Below are 27684 nucleotides of genomic sequence, written 5' to 3'. Positions count from 1 at the left end.
ATCAAGTCCAAAAGGCCACTCAAAGACAAGATTTTATGAGAAGAAATTTTGATTCAACTAAATTCGTTGTATTTCCGCTGTGCTTAAAAGAATGACGACACACTGGTATATGAAACTATAACAATATATCTGTATTGCCAGTGACAGTGGTAAATGGTTAGTTGTTAGAAAGGAGAGATATGCACGAGAATTCAATGAGTTGATTCTTCTCAGGCCCAAATTGTCAACTAACAATGATATCCTCTTATATAACCATTTGTGACCATTTAAACGCCTCCTTAGGACGGCATTGTTACTGTAACCATCCCCCAAGGTCGTTTTATTCAGCCATTGTTTCACACAAACACGATATGGTGATACACATAATATATCATATAATAAATAACACCTATAATAAACTGAGATTCCTATGACGTTTGAAATAGTCATCACATATATCCAAAAAATGGTCTATTTAAAAGATAAGATGTTAGTTTACATGGTGATGTGATTTAAAAAAAAATGTTATGGAAATCGCTCTAGTCAAGGCATGAAGCCACATGATGTAAGGGGCTAACAAAAATGAAAGATGATTATCGAAAAGACAGATGTCTATTGAACTTAGTCCTGAAAAAAAAAAAAAGAAAGGTTATAGGTAAGGAAAAAAACAGGCAGCAGAAAGAGAGCTTCACAAGTCTTCGGATCTTGGGAAAGAAGATACTGGAATAGGAAACTGTATTACAATGAAGTATCAAAACAGTGTATTGATGGAGACCACTTGACCAACGAGTCAAACGAGCTGGAACAAAAGAAGCAGGAGATAGGTTAGACGATTTCAAAGAGCACATGCCATAATAGTATTTATAAAAAGATTGAGACTAGAAACATAATGCCTGTGAGATAGAGACTGCAGAGAAGAAAGGGTGGGACCAGTTAAATTACAGATACTTTTCTGCACCTTTTCAAGAACCCTCAAATGAGACAGAAATTCACCATTCCAAATATATGAACAATACTTCATACATGGTCTGATAGTAGATTTGTAGAGATGGAGAATGACCTCAGATGTGAAAAAGTGTTTCGAGTGATAGAGAGAACCAGTTTTATGAGAAGCAGAAAAAGCAATGGATCGAATATAGGAATTCCAAAAATGATTTGATGAGAAAGAAAGGCCAATATTGTAAAGAATCATCTGAAATTCATATGTCTTTATTAACTTGAAGATATATCCTCATGTCTATGTTTGCCTGTTAACTACATTTAGGCTTGAAGATGTATCTTATTATTCTAGTTTTCACACAAATCATTATTATTGATTGCTCACTGACAATAAAAAGTAATATTTACGACAGTCTAAGTGACATCAAGTCTCCCCAGATTGCCAGCACTCAGTAACTTTTGCGAATCATGTTGCATTATCATAATCCCTGTTTACCATTAGTTTCTAAAGTTCCTTCATTGTCCGTACCTTTTCAGTGAACATCTGGTTGGTGCTCTCTCTCTCTCCTCTATCTTTCCATTGTGTTTGATCCTTCACACCCATTTTGAATAGTATTACCCACAGTTGATGTCACCACATATGTATTTTTGAATTAGGGAAAAAGTCGGTTTATAGGATTTTGTAATATTATCATTATTATTATATAACAACTAATTTATTTTTTCATTATATTGAGCACTTTGTGATTTGGGTATTTAATATATACTGGTTACTATACTAAATTTGGTCATTATTGCCTTTCATAATATACATATATATATATATATATATATATATACTAGTAGGGAGACCCGACATTGTTCAGGATTGAATAATTAGAGACAAGTGTTCTACACCTCCGATACTTTATTGTCATTGAAATCGCCCATTTTTCAATCAAATCGGTTGTCTGCTCTAATCGAGTGTACTATCTCCCCGCAATGACTTAGTGCACAATACATTGTAATCTACATTGCACTGCAGAAAAGCTACTGTTGATTTTATGAAATTACTTTTATATAATAGTTTTAAATTAAGTTTAAAATGCCAAAGTCAAATATCATGATTCAGTTTTACTCTAAACAGAAACATTCATTTCGAATATGTCCTATCTTATCAAAGAACTTACTGTTGATTTTATATATTTTTTTTTTTTTTACAAGGGTGTCACCACTTATCAAGGCCCAGAGGCCACTCGAGGATAAGGGTTAATAGGTATACATTAGTCATCGTGATTTTAGCATAGTAAACAGTGGGAATTTTGTAACTTGGATTACTTAGGGCGACGATTCAATTAGAACTTGTTCACATTGGACTTTTTCTTTTTTTTTTTTTTTTTCATAGATATCAACTCATTATCAAGGCCGAGAGGCCACTCAAGGATAAGGGTTAAAGAGTGTACAGTAGAAATTGGACAATATAATAATCATTAGTAACGAAAATTTGTTAAATTTTATAACTTATATGGAACGGCTCATCAAGAACTTATTTACGTTAGACTTGAAGACAACCATATTGTAGTCAGCCGGAAAGCAGGAAAACGGAAGAAAATTCCACAGGCGTGCAGTTCTAATAAAAAAGCTTTGTTCATGGAATCTACGTTTAGGTTTAGGCACAGATAAAGAGTGGGGGGAATTTTTGATAGTGTTTACAGCTAGACGAGTGTTTCTTGTGAAAGTTTGGCCAGGGGGGACCATAGATTGAAGCTCAGTCGAACACTTTCCATGAAAATAACGATACATCAGAGACAAACTCGCAACATCTCTTCTGTGAGATAGAGGTTGCAAGGAAGAGAAAAGGACATCTCCTACGAGGCTACGAAGTCTATTTTGAACTCTATCAAGGCAGGCCAAGTCCTTTCTAGCAGCTCCTGCCCAGATGTGGCAACAGTATTCCATCCTTGGACGTACCTGGCTCTTATATAGATAGAGAATTGCATCAGCAGTGAGATATCTACTGGATCGATAGAAAGATCCCACCATTTTTCCAGCGGCCTTGGCAACAGATTTGATGTACGTGTTCCATTTAAGATCAGGAGTAATGGTCAAGCCCAGAAGCTTGTCAAAACTTGAGGCCTCCTGAAGACGAGAGCCATTCATTTCAATTGATGCCAGATGTGGATCAGAATGTTGATGATGTGAAGAGAGAAGCTTGGTTTTAGATGCATTAAAAGTAACCAGCCATTCCTTTCCCATTGTACTACATGCTCAAGATCAGAGGAGAGAGAATTGGAGAGAACTTGGTCGTTTACTGTCTTAGATGTGCTACCATAAATGGTAGTGTCGTCAGCATAAATGTCTACAAATGATTTAAGGATGTGATTTGGAAGATCATTAATGTAGATCAGGAAAAGAGTTGGGCCCAGGATGGACCCCTGAGGGACACCGGCATTAATACTGTGGGCTTCTGATTTTTGCCCCTCAACTACTACTCTTATGAACCTATCAGAAAGAAATGATTTAATAATTGAGAAGACATTTCCAGCTATACCATAGCTAGAGATCTTATGAAGTAAACCTTTATGCCATACCCTATCAAAGGCCTTAGATATGTCAAGAGCAATTGCCCTAGAAAGGTTGCCTCCGTCGAGAGATTTGCTAATCCTATGAGATATAACTGTAAGCACATCTGCTGTAGATCTAGCAGAACGGAAACCATATTGAGTGTCACTAAGAAGGTTATTTTTGTTGAGATGGTTGATTACTTCTGTATTTAACACAGATTCCAGCAACTTACTCATGACGCACAGGAGACTTATTGGCCTGTACTGAGAGGGGGATGAGCGATCACCTGAATTCTTAAATACAGGACATACAGATGAAATTTTCCAGGGAGATGGAAAACTATTCTCCTTAAGACAACGTTTAAACAGTTTTGTAAGTATGGGCGCTAGTTCAGGTTGAAGTTTTTTGAGTACAATAATTGGAATACCGTCCGGGCCAGTTGCTTTACTGGAATCAAGGTTTTTGATTAGCTTGGCAACATCACGTACAGATATACGTATATCACATAGTGTGTTTTCAGATACAGGAGGAAATATTGGGGGTTGGCGGCCTTGATCGCAAAAGGTAGAATTAGCTGCAAAGTTCTTGACAAAGAGTTTGGCTTTGTTTGATGCTGACGAGATTACCTCAGGTCCATTGATGATAGTTGGAATGGAGCGCACACTTCTGTTCAGAATTCTGTTTGCTATTTGCCAAAACTGGTGGGAACCAAGCCGCTGCTCAGCTACTTTGGACTTAACAGATTGAGCATACAACCATCTTGCGCTCTTTATTACTTTCTTACAATGGTTGCTGGCAGTCCTGAAAGCGGCTTTAGTTTCCATACATCTATTACGTTGGAAACAGTGGAAAAAGTGATTTCTGTGCGCAATGGCAGCAGCACATTCTGGAGAGAACCATGGCTGGCTGTTAGGTTTTTGCTGAAACTTTTTCGATGGTATGAAACGATCAATACCTACAATTAACCATTCCGTCAGGTCTAATACTATAGAGGACACATCCTTTTTAAATATGGAATGCAGAGGTAGATCAGTTATAAATGTACGGAAGCTATCCCAGTCAGCCTTAGTGTATCGATATACTGTACGATGGAGAGGTACGTCTGGGGACTTATTACATTTCATTTTTATCTTAATTGATACAACAGAGTGGTCGGAAGATCCAAGAGGCGACAGAACAGAAACTGAACATAGTTCAGGGCAAGTTGTGAGAAAAAGGTCTAGTAGGCTCGCATACTGGCCGTCATTGTCGGGCACACGGGTGGGTTCCTGAACAATCTGAGTGAGGTCATAGGCAATGAAGAAATTATGACAGAACCTCCCCTCATCATCGGTCTTGTTTGAGTGGGTCAACCATTCGACGTTGTGAACATTGAAGTCTCCACATACGTGAATGTTAGCTGAAGGATAAGCAGATAGGACTTGGTCAATTTTCTCAGATATGCTTTTAAAGATAGTTACTCCGCTGTTGTGGGGGCGATAGAGAGTAAATAAAAATGCTGTAGTATGAGCTAAAGCAACCCGGAAGCACATATAGGGTAAGTTAGGATCTTCCCTGGAGATGTCCCTACCACATGGAAAGCTATCTTTAATATAGGCACATATTCCATGCCCATGGCGATCTTGGGGGTCAGATTTAGAGGTTAAGTTAGAGTATCCTTTAATTGCGAACTCTTCTAGGGAAATAGCCTGTCCAATGCCAGTTTCACTTAAAAATAAAAGGTCTGGTTTAGTCTCCTGTAATTGGATTTCAACCTCTGGAAGGTTAGAACGTAGACCCCTGATGTTGGAGAAGGAGACATGGTAGTAGGGGTCTACGTTGGAAGTTGGAGAACCGGGTTTAATCGTGTATTTTTTCTTGAAACTTTTCATGATGAAATTTTGAAATTTGTGGACTAGGTCGTCAGATTTACTTAGAGCAGGACAGAGAGGGGAAATTAAGAGAGAAAAAGAAACGAAGAATTTTTTTTTTATTATTTGTAGCTAATGATAAGGTAAAGCCGTAACAATTACCCACTAGTATGGCATCAAGAGGTCCCACCAGAAGCTACTGCATGGTCCAGAATCCATTCACCAAATGGCAATACAGCAGCCCCAGTACTTTGCACCTGCTGATAGGACAGCCTCCTTAGTGGTTAATCCAAGGTTCGGGTCCCTGACTATCAGGTGGATAACGTCAGCCCAGACAAAACGTTTACCTCCAGCACCCTTACTAGTGACATGGCTACAATGATAGACATAGAAAAAGAAAATTTCCGCCATCTCAGCCAACTGTTCGTACAAAATACTGCCAACCTAGAAAACAGCTTTTTCTTCTCCCTTTGTCAGAAAAATCACTCATTAAAAAATGAGGACTGAGGGACAAATAAGAAGAAGCGAGAGTAACAGGAGCTGCCGATAACGCATCCACAATGCGTTTTCTACTCTCCATTAAAAAAAAAAAAAAAAAAAAACCATTAAGTATTGTACTTATATGCCGAACCCTTTTGCTTGCGCAGTGATAAAACTTCTCAAATGCACCTGTGATGTTAGGCTATATAAGAGTGTTAACTTTGGTTAAAATTAGACTCTTTCTTCTTAATCAGATTTTTTTTTAATTATCGATGTTCACTTTTTAGCGGATTTTAATATAAAACCTGTCTAATAACCCTTCCACTCAAAGTACATTTGTGTAATTTTTTTTTTAATTGGTACAGCCGATTCCATGGGGGACGAACGCCCACAAATACACACACACATACAAAGTGCCTTTTATAAGAAAAGATAAAGTGTAACACTGTATCATATCTCTACAGTATGAGTATGCAAGCAATGATTCAAACTATGATTTAAAGGCAATCCTTTTCGTATCAGTTCATTTTTCAGCATATGTGAGAAAACTACTGTTCGTGTAAACAATGTTAGTTACCCAAAAGTGCTCTATTCAATTTTATAAAGACATTTAAAACACACGAAATACTAAATTTCACATGGTATGTTATGGTGTATACTGAATTCAAATGTGTTAAAAAAAAAATTCAATAATGAATATATGTGAAAGTTAAACCTGTTTATGCAGTAATGGTAAAATCAAAACTCATTATCTCAAATTAATTAAACTTTACACAATAGACCCACCATCTTACACATATACTACATGCAATATCAGTCACAAGTTTAATCATTTGCATATTTGCTTTAAAAAAAGGACATTTTCTTAATTAACTATTATTTGTATTCGATTTTTTTTAATTAAATGATTATGATGATTTTAAAATACTTGGACAAATATTTAGCATTAGAGTTCGAATGTTCATTTCTTTAGAAGAGCTGACTTAATTTTCCATAAATTGCAATCTACTTTTGAATTTCAAGTTAAAAGGCAAATTGATTTCTTTTTTCATTTCCTTTCTTAATGGTCACATTCAAAAGATAAAGAAATTTGTTTAAAAATTACCAAAATGTTAATATTTATCTGGATGCATAAATTGAAAAAGATTTTGTTTTGTGTTTACAGAAAAGTTGTGTTACAAATATGTCAAGATCCACTAATATATATATATATATATATATATATATATATATATATATATATATATATATTAGTTGATCTTGACATACCCAGATTTTCAAAATGCGCGACCATGCGTCACCTACCCGGCTTCATAAAAACCCAACAGTAAACAACATCATGTGGACTCTTCATCGAACTATCTTCTACTCTACATCATGTCGAAGAAAAAGAGAAAAAAAAAAACATTGACAAAGGAGTCTTACTTCAAAATATATTTCTTAAAAAATAAACACTCGTTTATTTTATAAAAAATTTCGCGTTGCAGTTTTTGGCTTCAAACATATACGTATTTTATTCTTCAAATTTCACTCAGCGCTTCTAATGGATATAAACAAAAAAAACTACACAGATTATATATATATATATATATATATATATATATATATATATAGTCATCCACATACAGTACTGTTTCGCTGTATGACAACTCATCAAGTGTGGTTAGACAAGATCGAAACCCAACCGCCCAAACAGCTGATGATATTCGTATTCTATTTTACAATCTAAGTTTTAAGGTTGTTTTTTTTTTTGTTTATTTTTCACTGTTGCAATGTTGCATTGCTGAATTTTTGTAATTGTGGATTTTCCTTCGGCAAGTTGGCTTATACAAGACGTAAATCTGCAATATGTTGAATTTATTAAATATCCTTAGGAATTTAAACTGCATATTTTTATATACAATTCTTAGAGCTTATTTACACCCCCTCCCCACACACACACATATATATTGCATTTTATCGCATTAAGTATAGATAAAACAAATATCTACGGTGGAAAAGATAGATTCTTTATATTTAAGCTCTTCCATCATAGTTAAAAGATCAGATTTATTGCCACAAGTTCAAATGCAGAATAGTCTTTTTCCTTCTACTAGAAACAATGACTGACAATCCTTGCACATTGGTAGAGTAGTGTTAAGGCCTGCAGAGTATCAAATCACTAAAAAAAATGCGTCTTACATGTTAACTATGAAGGTTTGATTTTATGTGTGTGGTGGAGAGGGGCATAACAGATTTTAATAAAGAAATAATATATTACATGAAAAGAAATAAATCAATGATATCAATTGAAGTTAGAGTACACATGTGGAATTGTCACTTATACCACCCCACTTACGAGGGGCGTGCAATAAATAATGCCCCTGGCCCATTTCCAGTTGTCTGATCTAGCTGAAATTTTGCATGTGCAATGATTTGTATCTCTATGGGTTATGTGGCAAATTACAGCTCTGAACTAATTGTGGTTTCTGTTTTACAGGTGTTTGAACTGAGTCAGGCGTGAAATGGAGCCTGTTAAATGTCGAGCAGTGATCCGTTTTTTGTATTTGAAAGGACGCACACCACAGGAGACTTTTGATGAAATGAAAGAAACTTATTGTGATAATGCCCCATATATTGACCTTGTAAAACCCTGGCATCATGAATTCAAACATGGCCGGAAGTCTGTGGAAACAGCCCTCAGACCTGGTCGCCTCCCCCTCCTGCCATTGATGAGGCATCTGTCCGTCAAGTTGAGGCTGCCATTTTGGAAGATCGGCGCATTACTATTCGCCAAATAGCCTAAGATGTCAAGGTTAGTACAGGGTCTGTGGAAACTATGATTCATGAACATTTGCATATGCATAAGGTGTCTGCCAGATGGATTCCCCGGTTGCTCACACCATTCCAGGAAGTGAGAATGCGTTGAGTGCTCAACAATGAATTTGGAGATGTGCCAAGAAGATGAAGATGAGTCAAAGTTTTTCAAAAGACTGATTACACAGAATGAAACCTGGGTCCATCACTATGATCCCGAGACCAAAGCCCAGTCAATGTAGTGGAAGCACATGGACTCACTATCTCCAAAGAAGGAAAGGGTGCAGCCCTCCGCTGGCAAGGTCATGCTCACAGTATTCTGGGACCAGGACAGAGTAGTGATGACAAATTTCCTGGCAAAGGGTACCACAGTTACAAGAGCCTATTATGCTTCACTTTTGAGGAAATTAAGGGAAGCTATCAAAATCAAGAGGTGGGGCAAGATCAGCAAAGGTACCCACCTCCTGCAGGACAACGCTCCGGTTCACAACTCACATGTCACCAGATCAGAAGCACGGGCGTGTGGTTATGAAATCCACCCCCATCTTCCCTACTCTCCTGACCTTGCACCCTCTCACTTTCACCTCTTCCCAGCCATGAAGTTGTTTTTGAAAGGAAAGCGTTTCCCAGATGATGCAGCCTTGATTTCTGAAATCACATCATGGTTGGAGTACCAACCTGGGGTGTTCTACAAAAACGGTCTCCAGAGCTGCATCAAACGATGGGAGAATTGCATAACTCTGGGTGGTTCCTATGTAGAGAAAGACTAATAACTGTGCCAAGTTTCGTTGCTCTACTGCTATGGGAAGTGAGCCAGGGGCATTACTTATTGCATGCCCTTCATAGAATAACGGTAAGAGTGTTCACTAATGAGCTGGAAGATTAGAGCTCAATCCTCGCTCACATCAAATGAAAGACTTAAAAAAATGGTACTTGATGCCTTCTTGCCAAATAGTAAGTAGGTTAGGTCATTTTTCTTTTTTTTTGTACCAATCAGAGTGCCCTTTCGGAGGAGTTGACTTTGCTCATCTTTCGGTAATAATACACACACCCTCCAGAAAGGAGGTACTATCTTGAAGGTTACCCCTTCTAGAAAAGAGCTGCTAGATCATACTCCATTACAACAAAAAAAGGGCTTGGCACTGCTTCGGCAGCACTTGGTTTATCGAACTAATTGGACCTACTTCCTTTCCACAACAGCAAGTTGTATTATATTGATCCTTTTAATAAGTGAAAGATGTCAGACGCCAAAATATTTCAAGCGAATGAAATGTAGTGCTGAACAATAGTAAGCTATAAACAACTTGAATGTTTAGTGCACCTTAAAATGACCGACATTTTGCATTTTTTTTAGAATATGTATAATGTTGTGTGATTGACATACGCTGTAAAGCTCATTAAAATCAGATGTAAATGAACTATAATCCTCTTGTAGCAATCTTCATTCGTAGATGATCATTTGTGCCAAATTCTAAATCGTAATCTGTCTTGTTTCAAATCAGAAATTTATCTATTTTGTATTTTCTTAGAACATATATAATTTGAAAGATGGTTTAGACTTGCTTTTCAAAAAGAAAACCTTAGAAAAGATTTGCATTTATACTTGCTAAGGATATAATAAAATCTAGATAAATCACAGATTTTAAACAAGCCAAACAAAACAATTTATTCAACAAATTATTAAGTTTTGAACAACATATTTTTTTAACTAAAAAGGCATTTCTTAAATAAACAAAGCTGTCAATATGAATAGAAAACCTTAACAAATATTATGCGATGAAAATTTTGAAAATTTATATAAAACTGGAAAATCTGGTTTAAAAATTAAGGCTATATGAACTACAGTTTTAATGTTCTTTTGATTAATAATAGTGGAAAAACATATATTATTTGGACTATTCATACTACTGTTCTCATTTTTGGTCCCCTGACTAAATGGGGGGGGGGGGAGCTGTAAATTCACTCTTGTCCATTCATCTGTTCGTCTGTCCGCCCTTTTCTCAATAACTATGACTTGGAATTTTTTTTAAAATTTTGCACAGACATTAAACATGATATGAGTAAAAAAGTAACAGAATGGATTTTCTGGAAAAACTCCGGTTACCCCCCCCCCAGGGGTGCCTGTCGAGTTAAAATGACTAAAATTGACACTTTTGTGCTTATTAAAAAAAATTAATGCCTTGGATTTTTATGAAACTTTCTGAAAAGTTGTAACTAACTGATTTCTATATAATTTTGTTTGTCTATACCTCGCAATAATTCTTGGGTGTATCACAGGGGCTCTTTTAGGGCTAATAAAAACACCCCATTTTTGGGACTATTTTACCATATTTGTCCAAAATTTTTTGTGTATGTCTATTTAGCAGTTTTGCATGGTGCTGAACTCAAATTTAAATATGTTATAGCCTTGGGGACTTTGGGGGCTAAATGGGGGAGGGGTTAAATGATGGACGTAGTCATTTCTTTGTTTGCATGGTGCAAAACTGAAATTTACATATGTTAAGCCCTAAAACTGCACCGTTTGTTCATTTTCACCAGGACTTGACACCCCCTGGGAACTTTTGGGGTAAATGGGGGGGGGGGTGCTGAACTTAGTCATTTTTTTATGCCTCGTTTACTGTGGACTCACGGTGGACCATGCATGCTTCACTTGTGGATGTTATTTTCGAACTCGAACCATGAGTCCGTGACATAGTAGATAAAGTATTTGGTAAAATTCAGTTATAAGTTACTACTGGAGGTTGAAGGTTCAATACTCGGCGTGGGTGACACTCAAAATACCATTGTGAATTACTTAGAACTTCTATTCAGTCATGGCTGACAGAACGAGAGCATGCTACCCTTTTAGATGAAGTAAAAGGTTCTGTTTAAAATTCCATGCAGATTTCTGAATTCAAGAAGGTACACATGAAGAATGTAAGCAGCTACATCGACCAAAACGTTGTAAAAATGTCAATGAAGATGAGAATAGTAGTTGGAAGAATCCAAATAATACATGCAACCTTCTGCTGTGGAGTTTGACAAATAATATATAGATTAACGATTTTGAAAATAACACTAAAGATGAGTCCAAATAGTCTAAATGGTATGAATTATTTATCCTTATCTAAAATTGTTGGAAATATAATAGTGAAATTATTGTTCTCAATAAAATATATTTTACAGTTTTTACAATAAATTCACAAATTTGTAATCCAAATGAAATTTATGATATAATGCAAAATCTCAGTTGAAAGATATTTCATGGGTTAGAATCCCTTTTTCAAAAAGACATTTTCTGGGTGTAATGAGAATGAAGTTTTAGCAGCTAAAAGTTACATATTGACTTACGGGAAACGTTGCTTCCAATAAAAGACTCCAAATTAAAATCCAAATTAAATAAAGTGTAATCCTCTTGGGACATTATATACAAGTAAAGGATCATTTCCACCAAATTTCAACTTATGTCTAATTACATAAAAGTAGTGAGCTTACACACAAGACAGACGGACAGATGGCCCTTCTATTAGTAAAGATATGTAAAATAAACTGCTGATCAATGCATAAAAATAGAAGAATAGTAAGAAAGTGTATTTTTATACTTTGCCTGTTTTCTTCCTAGACTATCATCTTCGACAAAATATGATTAGCAGACATATTATTTATTTAGTATTCAATTATGCAATGTGTCATAAGATATTTTCAAGAATATTCTCTATTGTGAGTTCGTTTGTTTCAAAAGGAATAATGGATAATGAAAACATTTAGCTGAGAGCTAAGTTCAACTTCACAACTCAAGAGAACACATTGTTTGGTGTATTTTTACGTTTTCTTTCAAAAACAAATTACTTTGTAATTACTTGCAAATTATATTTTCAAAAATACTCTCGTCTTTCAACTCATTTATCATGCTCGTCTTACAAAGATGTTTTCATCGTACTAATACGACTTTATCTCTAAAAGAAAACAGAATCTTTATCGATCATATTTTCTTGTAGATTCTTGTCTGTTTACACTAACAGCTTATAATGTATTTGTTATCTTAGGTTTAACATTAAACTGAATCCGGCAATGCTTCACTCCTTTGTTAATTGTACTCCCAGGTCCACTCAAGAAGTGGTAGGGTTCGAAATAGAATCTATTTTGGATACAACATGAACTTCATGCAGATACAGTTCCATCATAAACTAGTTTAATAAACATCATTACTAAATATTTGAAGATATTAAAAATTTGAAGCTTAGAAACCTTTACCAAAATGATTAACTTTGACTTTAAATACCGTCAACAATGATTACTATGGGATAACACAAAACAGTTTCTTATATTTCTGCTTATTCGCGATTTGTTTTAGTTGATGCCAAGTTAGGTTTCAAAATTATTAAAATGAGGATCTATGATTCGCATTGTTTGGATAATACAAAATAATTTTTCGTATTGAAGGCTATTCTCACAATGTCTCTGCTGATGTAAACTCCGAGATTTTTCAGGTACATCTTGTCGGACTCGGAAATCTTTATCGTGGTCAGTGGTGCATCAGATAAAAGTGCTCAGTTATAATCAGTTGTAAATGATAGACTTCTTGAGGTTGAGGGTTCAATCCTCAGTAAGAGCAACACAAAAATATAATTAAGGAAGATTTCAACTTGATCATAACTGATTCAGTGAGATCAAGGATCATGGATTAAATAAAGAGTTCTATTTTAAATTCCATATAAATTCTCGAGTTTGTCATAAAGAATCTCAAATTTGACAAGACGCACTTCAAAGCTAACATAGACTGAAAATTTGTGTGAATAATGTCCAAGATACAAACAGTAGTCCGAATAATTCAAATAATACAAACTCGTTTAAGTGAAACCAAATGTTGGACAGATTTATGGAGTATTGCTGTCCCATTTGGGCTGGTGCATCTGCTACTAGTCTCTCGCTCCTAGACAAGTTCAAAAGAGAGTTGCCAATCTGATAGGCCCTGAACTGGCATCTAAGCTTCAGCCTCTGTCCTATCGACGAAATGTTGCATCCCTCTGCCTGTTCTACAAGTATTTTAATGGTGAATGCGCTGGCGAACTGAGACACTTGTGCCCCCATTACATAGACACCCTCGACAAACCCGACAAGCTGCCAAATCCCACCCCCACACAGTAGAGATCCCTAGATGTAAAAGATCTTTCTACTCCAGTAGTTTCTTCCCCAGAACTACTAGACTCTGGAATTCCATTCCAAGTCCCTGCTTCCCCAACTGTACCGACATGCAGAAGTTCAAGTGTAACGTGAACCGACATCTTGCTGCCCAAATCCCAACATAGTACTCCACTGATAGTAGCCCCCTACACCAAAGTGGCAATGTGCCTTGTTTGGGGTGAAAATGTTATAATAAAAAAAAAAAGATTAAGTGCCCCAAATGTCATTTGGTTACATCTCTTTTAGTTGCACATCGGTTCACCTTCGAGTTAGTGGTCTTTTTCTGGTTGGTTTATTACGATTTTGAAAACTTTGAAACACGTGAGAGAAGTCAACATATCGCCTTGAAGCATCTCCAAGATGTATTTTTGTGTTTTGAAATGCATTTGCATATGATTGAATTGGTTACGTTTGGATGATCGAATTTAGGAAAATAGGGGGTCGAATGCTTGACATGAAAGAGAAGGTCAGAATGTAAGAAGTACTGCAAATGATGGTAATCCTTTATTATTATTATTATTATTATTAGAAGCTATTTTAGCATGAAGAAAATAGAGTTAATACGACCGAAACGAGAGGTAGATTTTTTTTACAGTTAGCATCGGCATGTCATGGAGAATTTTGAATAAGCATTCGGGACTTTTTTAAATTGTTGTCGCCTTATGGAGAATTTTAAATAAGAATTAGAGAACCGGACTTTTTGAAAATTGATCTGTTATGGCGAGTTCAAAATAAGCATTCGAAAGTCATCATGTTATAGAGAGTAAACATTCGAGAGTCGGATTTTGTAAAATTGTTGTCGTCGTCGTTGTTGTGAAATGAGAAGATTAAATTGCAATTTGAGTCAAACTTTTGGAAAAGTTGTCTTTCTTTCGGACCCTTACAGGTTCACAACATTGGCGACGAAGATTGTTACTTAAACCTATGTCATCCACAACACTTAGCAGTTGGACTGATGAATAACCACTCTCTTTATTTGTTTTTCTTTTCAATATATTTTGTTTCCACTAAATAATGAGCAATGTCGTTCTTCCGGACGCTTACAGGACCACAACAGAAACTATCTTACATATATATTTTTTAGTTACAATGAATAAAAATGTTTATTTTAAGAACATCTCTGTAATCAAATAAAAAGTGTCTAATTTATAAGCTTATACCTATAACTCCCAACTTAATGTAGATGGGAACTTCAGAATCATACCCAAGTAATTTATCCATGTGTGTTGCACCAAACTGACCCTGGCATCCAGGGTGTTCATCCCTCTCCCAAACAGCCCTAAATCAATCTTTCCCAGTTCTTTATATAACTGTTAATTAACATTTATTATTCCTTTGCCTATCCACCTTCCCAACCCTATTCACTACTCAAACTCTATCTATTTCAATTGGGTCATGACTATGACATAAAACAATATTTGATGGTGAGGTCTCAATTTGGGAATTTAAGAGAATGTGGAGTCAACCCTTAATTATCATTATTCTTGGGTCCTCTTTGAATTAGAATGGCAGTTCTACCAATCTCCTATCTGTGATTAAAATAGAAGCTATTTATTTATCAAATAAATTGTTAAATGAATGCTTGAAGTATATTCAACATTTCCCACAATGACCATATCCGAAATTAAATGAACTAAAAATGTTTAATATACCGTAAACAAGACTATTAAACCCAGCAAACTCTGGTTATCAGTTCTCTATTGTCTAAATATTTACCCTGGATTAACTTTTTTGATACAAGATTAACTTATTTCGTTATTTTCCTTGAAGGTTTTTTTGCTACACATTGTTGAATAGAATTTCAAATGCTAATATTTTGCAGTGTATTCCATTGAAGACATAAAAAATGCTTCCGTGTTTAATTCCAAACAAGATGGATTGGACTGACAAGTTGTTAGAATTACTGAAAATACTAGACTTTGTTGCCTGTTTTTAATGGCCTAAAGTTATAGCCCGTTGATTAGAATGATGGCCTTATGCTAAATTAGCAGTTTAGCCCGGCTTTGCTCGGGCCGTATGTACTGTTCATAACTTTATGTACATATGTATATATATATATTAAAATGTTTGACTCATGTCCAAGTAACCTACATCTAAAATTTCAAGTGTTTAGACCCAAAATTGGCGGAGGAGTTTGGTAGAGTCTGAAATAGTCAACTCTTTCAACTTAAACCTCTTGGCAGCCAAATCCTCGCCCAAAAACTGATTAAAAAGCTTACTGCATGTTGGAGTACCCTTTATGTAAAATTTCAAATGTTTAGACCCAGAATTGGCTGAATAGTTTGTTAGAGACCGTAAAGGTCAAATATTTTAACCTTTGACCCCTTGGCAGCCAAATTTTCGGCCAAAAACCGATTAAAAAGCTTAGTCTATGTCTGAATACATTTTACTTTGACCCCTTAACAGCCTTATTTCTGGCCGAAAACCGATTAAAAAGATTTTCCTAAATCTCAATACCCCTTATGTTAAATCTCGAGTCTGTAGACTGAAAAGTGACAGAGTAGTTTGATAGGGAAATGTACACACGCAGACAGACAATTTCACTTTTATAGATATATAGATTGATGGTTGAATATGGTTAAATTTATGTTGATTCTTGCATTAAATCCTAATCCATATTAATCCCTAATACTTAGTTTGCTGCGCCATTTCATAACAAAGATCTATGCAAAATTTCAGTCAGATTGCCTTATTAGCTTCCGAGAAAAAGTTGAATGGACAGGAAAACAGACTAAGATAAATATAATGTATATAATTCCAAGGTCCTCATATATTTCCAGATCCCTATAAGCAAATCAAGAAATGTCCCTAGTGTAAAAATGAGTTGAAAAACAATTTTAAAGCTCTCAGTATTTTTGTTGATATTTTTAAGCCAACTTCTTCAAATTCCAAGTAATGGAAGATAAAGTGTCCCACAGCCATCCACATTTATGGCAGAACTCGGATAATTAATGGAGAAAGAAAAGGCTCAAAATATCCTGCCACTTCCTTCATTTATTGACTCGTCTATATCAGGATTTAGACTCAGATCTATGGCTGGATTGCGCTCTTAAATGTGATATAAACATCAGAATTGACATAAGCTGGTAGGCACGTCAAAAGCAATCATAGACTCTATTAGTGGTATCTATGCACTCGTGTATCCATGACAAACTGTGCTTGCATTTATTATTTTTATGTTTTCTTTTTATAAGTATTATTCCGTGCATAAAATATCTGCTTTCTGTTTAATGCGATCAAATATAATTTTTCATTAAATGCTTCAAGCAAATCTGAAATACATGTTTAAATAATTTTAAAATCTAAATAATCGATTCGATTATCATGTATTTGTTTAAAACTATTAAAATATTTGGATGCTATTATTTTACTCCTAGACTGAGGTGACAGATAGAAACACGATCCAATATACTCTCTACTTATATACAAAAGGCACTTTGTGTGTGTGTGAGTTCCCTATAGACTCGAAAACGGCTGGGCTGATGTTTTTGAAATTTTACACAAATGTACTTTATGTGACTGGCAGTATTCTTAGATAACTTTTGTATCAGAATGCCTCCGATAAGTATAAAAAATTTGATAACCAAAAAAAGTCTGATTCAAGAAGGAACAGTCTGACCTTGAACAAAGTTAACACTCTGATACAGCCTAACATCATAAGTACATTTTACAAGTTTTATCACAGCACAAGCGGAAGGGCCCAGCATATGAAATCAACTGAAGGGTACGCTTGAAATGAATGTTTCTGTTTAGAGCAGAATTGAACCACGATACTTAACTTTTGCATTTTAAGGTTTAATTCAATCCATTATATAAATATAATTTGATAAAATTAACTCTACAGTAGACTACAATTAATTGTGGACAAAGTCACTTCAGCGAGGAATGTGAAGCTTCATTCCAGTGCATCATGTTGGTCTACGACTAGTGTAAGCAATCAATCGATTTGTGTTGGAAAATGGGCAATTCAACCGATTTCGATGACAATAAAAGTATTGGAAATGTGGAACATTCGTTGATCCTAATTCAATCCTAAGCAATGTCGGGTTTCCTTGTAACATGGCCATTACACTTTACTTTAGTAATTCATAGAAATAAAACAGGAAATAAATAAATAAACTTCGGGTCGGCATTTTTTTTCTTTTTTAACAAAAGTTTTTAATTACCGTTATAATCGTTTCAACACCACTTAAGTTTTTCGCCATCGTCCATCTCATCCATTATACACTTTTCCTCTCTGATTCACACCAGCCGCAGACATTTCTCATCTTCGTTCTACAGGTCCATTCTATTCGATGTCCACTTTGATTCTCCCTGAGCACGTGGTGCATTTTTTCTCCTTTTTTGTCTTTTTTATTCTCGTGCATACTTCCTTATTTGCATATGTAAATTTTGTGGCTACTGCTGCTGCCAATCTCTTTGTAAGCCAACCATCCTCTGCTGCTTCCGATACTTTTCCGCACACTCATAGACACTATGTTACACCCTTGCTAGTATTCCATATAACTTTAAATGTCTAAGTAGAAGAACAAAACAGTTTTGCACCAGATTTATCTCACCTTATCAAGATATAATTCTACTAAACTTTATGTCTCAAATAGTTATTCCAATTTTCATCAGTATTCATTACATTCTAAAAAGTCTAAAACTTAAGGCTGACCTTAAAGGGTTTTAAAAAGAAATTGAAATTTAGGGAATTTTGCTTAATCGGTGTCAAATGACGATAGCTCAAATCTAATATATTTGAATATTTTTTCAAGTATTTTGTATCATGTATATATATATATCGTTGTTAAAAGAATAAACTGTAATTTTTCCTTGATTCTCGTGTGAAGCCTTAAACTGACGCTGACATACCGGGTATTTATCACAACCACACCGAAATTAACCTTTCTATCTGTCATTTCTTTTTTGTTAATTAAAAGTTATTTTTTCTGTTTACTCCTCAACCCTTGAGCGAATCAATTTATTTTTTTATACATTTCAATTTCGCTTGCTACGAAATTCATTTTACCTCTCAGCCAAAACAAAAAAACATTCTTTATATTGAACTAACATGCATAGAAGGAGTAACAACTTCAAAGTCGTCATTGCTTCAAGTTAAACATATGGTTATGTGAATTTTACTTCTATTACAATTTCGATTTTGTTTCTTTTTAGTGAATTTTTATTTTTTCTATTTGTATTATCAATACAAATAAACGATAATACTAAAGTATTGCTATGGAACTTTCATTCATGCCAGACAATTTATAAGTTAAGCTTCAAAATTACTCTTTTTTCATGCGGTTATCATTTATTTTACCATATTTATTACAACATTCCTTCACAACTAAACATAACTGCTTAAATTAAGTTTGAATTTTAAACAATTTAATTCATTTACAAGTTTCAAAACGATTAGAAGAAACATTTCCAATCGTTGCTTCCCAAGAGTCCAATATTAAGTCCTCAGGCTAACATTCGCAGACAAGATGAATTTGAATAAATATATAACAGTACTGTCAAATATGCTATAAAGGTGGTTAGATCCCTCTACCAGGTCAGTAAACTTCTCAGACCTGCCAGTATCTGTAGAGATACATTCCTTTAAAAACTAGTTAGTTAAATAGTTCCGTGCTAAGCGAACACACAGACACAATTTGTAGAAAGAAAGGAATAAGCAATTACCGCCCTTTGACCTCACCTCTGACAAACATACGTTGATACTAAAATTCCGTTTCAATATCTTTTCTTTTTTTTCCTCTTCTATCTTTCTCTTTCTCTCTCTCTCTCTCTCTCCTCTTTTCCCATAGCACACGACAGTGACGAACGATGAACGACATGTTCCAAGCTTAGTTCACAAACGCAAACACGACTCTTGCATGAAACGAACTTTTGCATACTAATCCAGTCTTAGCGAGGTAAGCTAAAAATTGTATAACCATGCACAAACTCTATGATCACTGAATGATATCGATAACAATATAAACTGAACAATTAATATCAATCCACACATGATCGCCAGAGATCAACAAAACGCACATGTACACAATACACAAAGCTCTTATACGTTTTCTACTAAAAGATATTGTTTGTATGAAAATGTATAAATGTTTTCTACTTGCCTTTAATAAATTCTACAGGTTGTAAAGATATAGACTCGGCATCTATCTTAATTAATTTATAAGTCGTTCAAGCACTTAATGATACACCACAACTTATCAGACGTTCCAGTATTCTATATATTTATAAAGCACCATTCTTCTATGCATCGATTATTGGTGCAACATTTGGGCTGGTACACCATGCACTAATCTCTCTCTTTTGGGCAAGGGTCAGAAAGAGTCTTTAACTCAGCAGGTCTTGTAGTGTCTACCAAGCTCAAACCGTTGTCCCATCACCGCAATGTTGAATCCCTGTGCTTGTTTTACAAATACTTTTATAGAATGTGTTTCGACAAAGTTAATGCACGTGTACATTGTTGCAATATTTTTTATTCATAATGGGGTATGATCCCACACAGTCGGGCGATTCTATTTATAAACGATGCTGCCAATTTATTATATTTTTCCAGAGAAAAATAAAATAAAAAGAATCCGATGTTTAAAATTCGCAGACACGTTTAATTTTACAGACGAAATCCCGTCATGTAAAGAAGATGAAATTATATTTCCTCAAATAATTTAAACAAACAGAGACAATAAAAATGATGAAGACAAGAGTATCCATGGTGATGATGATGATAAAGGCGAAAGATATCCCAAAAGAAATAGAAGGCGACCTGATTTTTTTGTGGTCGACAATATAAAAGATTATCAAAGCGACTATTGCTATTCAATGGAAAATACACCAAAAAGCTTTAACAAAGCAATTAATTCAAAACATTGTGATGAATGGAAAATTGACATGAAAAAAGAAATAGACGCCTTAACCAAAAATGATACCTATACGGTAGTGTCTCTCCCAAAAGAAAACATGTTATTTCTACAAGATAGGTCTTTACAAAAAAGACTAGAGCATCAGGCATAGAACAGTACATAGCTAGATTTGTTGCTAAAGGATACTCTCAGATTTATGATATAAAATATTTTTCTACGTTTTCTCCGACCACAAACCTAATAACAATTAGAATTTTTACTGCAAATCGATTTACAGAATAGAATCTGCAAATCAGATTTACGGTATAGAATATTTTTCTACGTTTTCACCGACCACAAACCTAACAACAATCAGAATTTTACTGCAAATCGCATCGCAATATGACCTAAACATCCATGAAATGGACGTAAAAAAAATGCTTATTTTAATGCCCCATAGACTGTGAAATTTATATTACCCCTCCAGAGGGTTTTATAATTAAAAAATAAAAATAGTGTGTGGCGACTTAATAAGTCATTATATGGTCTGAAGCAGAGTGCTCAGTGTTGGAATACAGTATTTCACGATTATATTATTAAACAACAATTCAGACAATGCGCTGTATACCCAACAAAAAGACGATAAACTACTGATTTTGGTTTTGTGGGTCGATGATATTTTAATCGCATCAAATTGTGACATAATGTAAACCGATGTTAAGAACAAATTAAGTAAAAGATTCAAAATGACCGATCTTGGCAAAATATCCTGGTTTTTGGGGATAGAATTTACTCAAAGCAAAGGACTTGTTACGATGAATCAATCGAGATACATCTACAAAATACTATTAAGATTTGGAATGGGAGAGTGCAAGAAATGCTCTACGCCGGTCGAAAATGATATTAATAAAAATATACACACAGAATCTAAAATAATAAATGATAAATAATACCGGGAAATTATAGGTAGTCTTGTATATTTAATAACTGCAACCAGACCCGACATATGCTATACAGTAACAAAACTGTCACAAAAATTATCATGACCGACAATGAAGGTTTTAAACATAGCTAAACAAGTCCTGCGTTATTTAAAAGGAACTAAAAAACAGAAATTAGTATTTAGAAAATCAAAAAATCCCCTAAAATTAGAAGGATTTTCAGATTCAGATTGGGGAAATGACGAAGATCGAAAAAGTATATCTAGATATTGTTTCAGACTCTAAGCAAATAGGCCTATTATTTCATGGAAATCTAAAAAGCAACAGATTGTCTCTCTCTACGTGTGAAGCAGAATTTATCGCGCTCACACACACGACCCAGGAAGCACTCTACCTTAAAAATATCCTAAAGACTATTTTAGAGCCAGAATGAACTAAAAGCTTCGTAGTAATTAATTGTGATAATCAAGCCAGTATAGTCTTAGCACAGAACACGATAATCAACCAAAGATCTAAGCATATAAATATAAAATACCATTTCATAAAAAACGAGGTGAAAAAGGAATCCATTATTTTGAATTACATATCATCAGAACAAAATATTGCTGATGTATTCACGAAACCCGCAACAAGAATAAAGTTAAAGCGTTTTTTCTCAAAACTTGTTACGGGATTCGGCTGAATGAATTTTTTTTTCACGGCCCTGTATGTATATAAATTTCTATATATCAAAAAAAAAATAGTTCTGGACAAGACGTTAAACTGTATCCATTTTCTTTATATCAAAACTTTATATCTACTAATGCATAACTAATACTTTTACGGAAATAAAAAAAGAAAAAAAAGGTCACTTTTTTAAAAAACTCTTTGTAATTTTCCTTTTCGACAAATACTTTTTGCATGCTTATTTTAAGGCACGCATTACATTTGACTTTTATTTATTTATTTTTTTGCACATTAGTTTTCTTATTTTTCAAAAATGTCCTATATTTTTTTTGCATTGTTTTAATAACAAAAACAAACAAAACCACAAAAAACTCTTTAAACGGGTACATAATGCATTATGTTTATTTTTATGTATATTTATTTATATGTATATATGTATGCGTTTTTCTTTCTCTTTTTTACAAAACTGCATAATCAAATTTAAGAAATGGCTTCTTTTTCACATACCCACCCCTTTTTAAGGTAAAAATATCTTCCATTTCTTTTATTTCTCTTCTCTGTACACATATATATCTGCTTTGACATTTGAACACAATTAAAAATGGCGTCTTTTTACATGCTAAAATTTAAAGATCCAAATGATTTATAAATTTTGTCATGCATATTTAAATATAAAAACATATATATATATTTAGTTTGGAGCAGAACAAACACAAGGGACTTCCCCATTATAAAAAATAGGGGGGATGTTGCAATATTTTTTATTCATAATGGGGTATGATCCCACACAGTCGGGCGATTCTATTTATAAACGATGCTGCTAGAAACTGACCAATAGAATTAATTCACGTTCTGCTACCAACCAACCAGAAACCAGAATTGCTCCATAAATATTAAACCTTTTTGTAGCAATTTCACATGTTTTTTCCGTCTCGATATGGTAAGAATCTTTTGCTCTGTGGAACTGTCTACTGCAAACCAGTCACCTCTCAAGACTTGTTTAGAACAATGAACCATCGGAAACTGTTCTGAAACTAAACATGGCTTACACTTCAACGTCAATACCCCCGACCAATCCGACTAGCAATGAATTTCATCTTTTTAGAAAACCTTCTACTCTAATAGCTTTTCTCGTCTGTTTTATCTTTAGAATTATATCCTTGCTTCGTTTTTGTTATCTCAACTGAAACAACATACAGAAATTTAAATGTAATGTGAATAAACATGTTGCTGCATAATTTCCCATTTAGGATGCCTACTTTAGATTTGTCCCATAATCACATCAGCCCCTTGCGTATATCTTGCTTGGAGGTGAGTAAAATTATAATAAAGTAAAATAGAAATATATAAATCAAATTTTATAATTTAAAGAAAAAACGACTTCAAAATCATCATTGTTTTAAGTTAAACAATATAATTTGCAGGGGATTACTCATTGTTTTTTTTTGTTTTTTTGTTTTTTTTCCAATTCAAGTTTTGTTCTTCTTTATGAAATATAAACAAAAGTAAAAAAAAAAAGTTTTCCGGGAAAAAGCCAGTTTCTTTTCATATAAATGTATACATTTCGTTTCTGAATTTTTTAAATGAGGATTAATTATTTATATGATTTGCATTTTTCGGACTACTGTTCTCATCTTGAGTGTTATTTTCACAATATGAATTAAATAAAGGATTCTGTTCGAAATTCCGTGCAGATTTCCGCGTTCAATAGAAACATTCCAAAGGTCGACAGAAAGACTCTGGAATTTGACAAGATACACGTAAAGAAGGTCGGAGGTTACATCGATGGAAACATTGTAAAAATAACACTCAAGATAAGAACAATTGTCTGAAGAATCCAAATAATACAAAATCTACACAGTTGCACATTATCAAAAATAAGAGCAAAATAACTGCTCCCTGTAATATGTACACTACATCAATGCTTAAAATTAATCTGATTCAGTAATTAGATGAAAGTAATGACCTTGCAATGGTAAGAGTAAAAACTCTGATTAAATCTTTTGTATCTCAATAATTTAGAATGAAATTCTAATAATTTTTGTTTCTGTTTTCTTACAGATTTACGAGCTGTACAATGGCGGTGCATGCATAATTAATTACAAGGTGGATGTTAGGCCTCTCATTCAGTTGGAGAAGGTAAGCTTCAAATCAAATCTCAAAGTTAATCTCTGAAATCTACTATTTCTTATTCTCGAACTCGCTGACCTGAATAATCAGTGTGAAATCAGTTTCACTAAAAATTCTTTCGAGTTTTCTAAGAAGAAACATCGAAATTTCCATCATGTGTATTTTCCATTTACTTGATGAACTGTTTTTTTACACGTGTCAACAGCTGTTGAGAATTTATCTTGCTAAATCATTTAAGGCTGAAACTTACCTAGAAAATTTATATTCTCTACGTTTTAACTTTTTTATTTTTTATAAGATATTTTATTCATTTGGTAGCTTTTCTAGGATTTTAAATGTCTCGTGTTGTCTAAGATTCTGAATTTGCATGAACCTTTTTTATGTTTCTGCATTTTTGAGATGAGAATTGATTATTCATAATATTTGAATTGTTCGGACTACTATTCTCATCTTTAGTGTTATTTTCGCAATCTTTTGGTCAATGTAGCCTCCGATTTTTTCAGGTGTATCTTGTCAAACTTAGGAATCTTTCTGTCGAAATCGGGAAGGAGCATAGAATTTCAAATTTAACCCTTAATCCATGGAGGTAGCATGCTCTCGTTCCATCAGTCATGACTGGATAGAGGTCCTAAGTAGGGCTATGATAAGATAATATTCTTTTCATTATTTTGACTCTCGAGTATATATCATTTAATATCTTATATGTTTTTAGATAAAGTGATGTGATTCTCGATTGATTAACTGTGTTTAACTGTGTCGGATATATACTCGAGAGTCAATACAATGATAAGAATATTCTCTTGTCATAACCCTAATAACTAATTTGCAATTGTACTTTGATTGTACAAAAACTCGTGGTATAGTGGATAGAGTACTTGATAAAATTCAGTTGTAAGTTACACTCTTCTGGAGGTTGAAGGATCAATCTGCAATGTGAGCGACACTCAAACTACAATTGCAGATTACTAAGGACTTCTAACCAGTTCTGGCTGACGGAACGAGAAGATACTGCCCCTGTGGATTAAATAAAAGGTTCTGTTTGAAATTTCGTGCAGATTCTTGAGTTTGGCAGAAAGATTCTCGAGTTTGACAAGATACACCTAAAGAAGGTCAGGGGTCACATCGACCGAAACGTTGTGAAAATAACATTTAAGATGAGATCAGTAGTTTGAAGAATCCAAATGATACGAACTTTTCTTTTGTATTTCAGGAAAATGTGTATATACCTTCATACCATCAAGCTAGATCGTCTGTAGCCATCTTGAAAAATTCTTATCAAAATGCATACCAGGATTATAATAAAATTTGATGTTTGAATGCCAATTTATTGAGATTGTTACACATTTTTTAGGGGTTCGGATCTTGATAAGTTTCTATTAAAATCACCTATTCAAAATACATTTTGTTAAGATATTGTTCTGAAAGAAACCACTAAGAAAGATATATTCAAATATAACTCCAGAAATACAAGAATAAACATTGTATTTTCATGAAGATTTTTCATATGTTTATTTGTAACAAATTCTTGCATTCTTATAAAAAATGAACATAGTTTTACAAAATGGACATTAAACTGAGCTATGAGACTTTATAATAAGTTTTAAATTAAATTTAATTTAATTCTATCTATTACTAAATGTAAATGAAGACGTGTAACAATAGTTAGAGGTGTTAACTAACAATCAGTTATAAATGACAGTCTTCTGGAGGTTGAAGGTTCAATCCTCACTATAGGTGATAGTACTAATAATAATTTCTTAAGATTTATAGTTGGTCATTAATCATGTAATGAGAGCAATCTACCTTGATGGATTAAATAAAGGTTCAGCTTGAAATTTTGTATAAATTCCCGAGTTCGACATACAAATTTCCGTGCTTGATAATGTGCACATGAAGAAGGTCGTAGGTTACATCAATTGAAATAAATCTTTGAATCATCCAAAACATTATGAGAATAACATCTAAGATGAGAATAGTAGTTTGAATAATCCAAATGACACAAATTATCAATCCTCATCTCAAAAGATTATATCATTTTATCTAATCATGTAATTATGGTCAGATTTAAGCAATCATTGAATTTAATTGATACGAATTCTAATGATAAGGTGTTTGTATGAGTGCCATTCCATCATTCTGCTGAATTAAGAATTGAAAGGAAGCGTTCCTTATTTTGTGGTGTTATGCCAATGTAAAATGTATGAAACCAATGCATTAGTGGAATAATTACCCGGTATCTTGTAGCTAAGTATTACTTTTAATAAAAGAATCAGTGATTTAAAGTTTTCTAAGAGGACTAAAATTAAAGAGGGGAAATATTTGCTACTATCATGCTGTGATTAAGGTGTGGAGAGAGTGATTCAAAGATGAGAAAATATAACATTTGTGGAAAGATGAGGAAAGGTATGTAGTCTTGTATGAAAACACGCTGCAGCATGAGTTTGGAATGGTGAGTGCAGAAATTTTGCATAAGGTTTGCCTCGTTGGGTGCCTATGGTGCCGAAGTTTTGAGTGAAAATCGTTAGCATTATATATATATATATATATATATATATATATATATATATATGAGAGAGGAGAGAAAAGAAGATACATATATAAAATAGAACATGTTAAAAATTATTTGGAAAAGTTGAAGGCAACATCAGCTAAAACGTTGTGAAAATAACATCCAAGATGAAAATGATAGTCTGAATAATTCAAATAATACTAACTATCCTCATTTTAAAATAAAACTTTATTAAATTCAATCATCTTTATGTGGTTAGTATAAGTAAATATAAATCAAGAAAAAATAATGCAATTCTGAATTTTTAGAATGTTTGTATTGTTTTGATTGTTCGGACAATTATGCTCATCTTAGGTGTTATTAGCACAACGTTTCGGTCGTTGAAACCTACGACCTTCATCGGGTGTGAAATTCATGTTTTTTTTTTCAACTAAGGAAATCGCATCGCATCGCAAGAATTCGGACCGTGTGTCCGTAAATTAAAAATAAATTAGCATAAGGATTCAGTTAAAATGAATCATTGGAAAGTCTTCAAAAATATCTTAGTGACCCATGAAGATTGAACATTTTTTATAATTTATGGACACACCCTCAAACCTATGGCCCGAATTCTTGCAATGCATAGCTAACCCTCTTTTCTTTAGTTGAAAAAACATAAATTTCACACCCGATGAAGGTCGTAGGTTTTAACGATCAAAACATTGTGCCAATAGCATCCAAGATAAAAATAATTGTCTGAATAACCAAAACAATTTTGATGAAAAATTAAATTCCCATCAAAATGTTTAAAATATTTGCCCTTAAAGAACATATTATTATTATTTAGAACTTATTTTGAGTTCCATACC

At 33.9% G+C, this 27684-nt stretch overlaps 1 protein-coding gene across 1 annotated transcript in view; it reads left to right on the top strand.

Annotated features, from left to right (window-relative positions):
- Positions 1-27684, top strand: part of LOC145292193 (cilia- and flagella-associated protein 65-like) — a 2765874-nt gene that overhangs the window by 2280025 nt on the left and 458165 nt on the right. The window contains exon 32 of the mRNA XM_080138498.1: positions 24259-24336. Coding sequence (XP_079994624.1) covers positions 24259-24336 — 78 coding nt within the window. The remainder of the gene's footprint in view (positions 1-24258; positions 24337-27684) is intronic.

This window comes from Euprymna scolopes, chromosome 13, assembly GCF_053919585.1.
Source record: "Euprymna scolopes isolate OS-2025 chromosome 13, ASM5391958v1, whole genome shotgun sequence".
NCBI lineage: Eukaryota > Metazoa > Mollusca > Cephalopoda > Sepiida > Sepiolidae > Euprymna > Euprymna scolopes.
The sequence above is the reverse complement of the archived record's forward strand: the minus strand, read 5'-3'. Positions and strand labels throughout refer to the sequence as shown.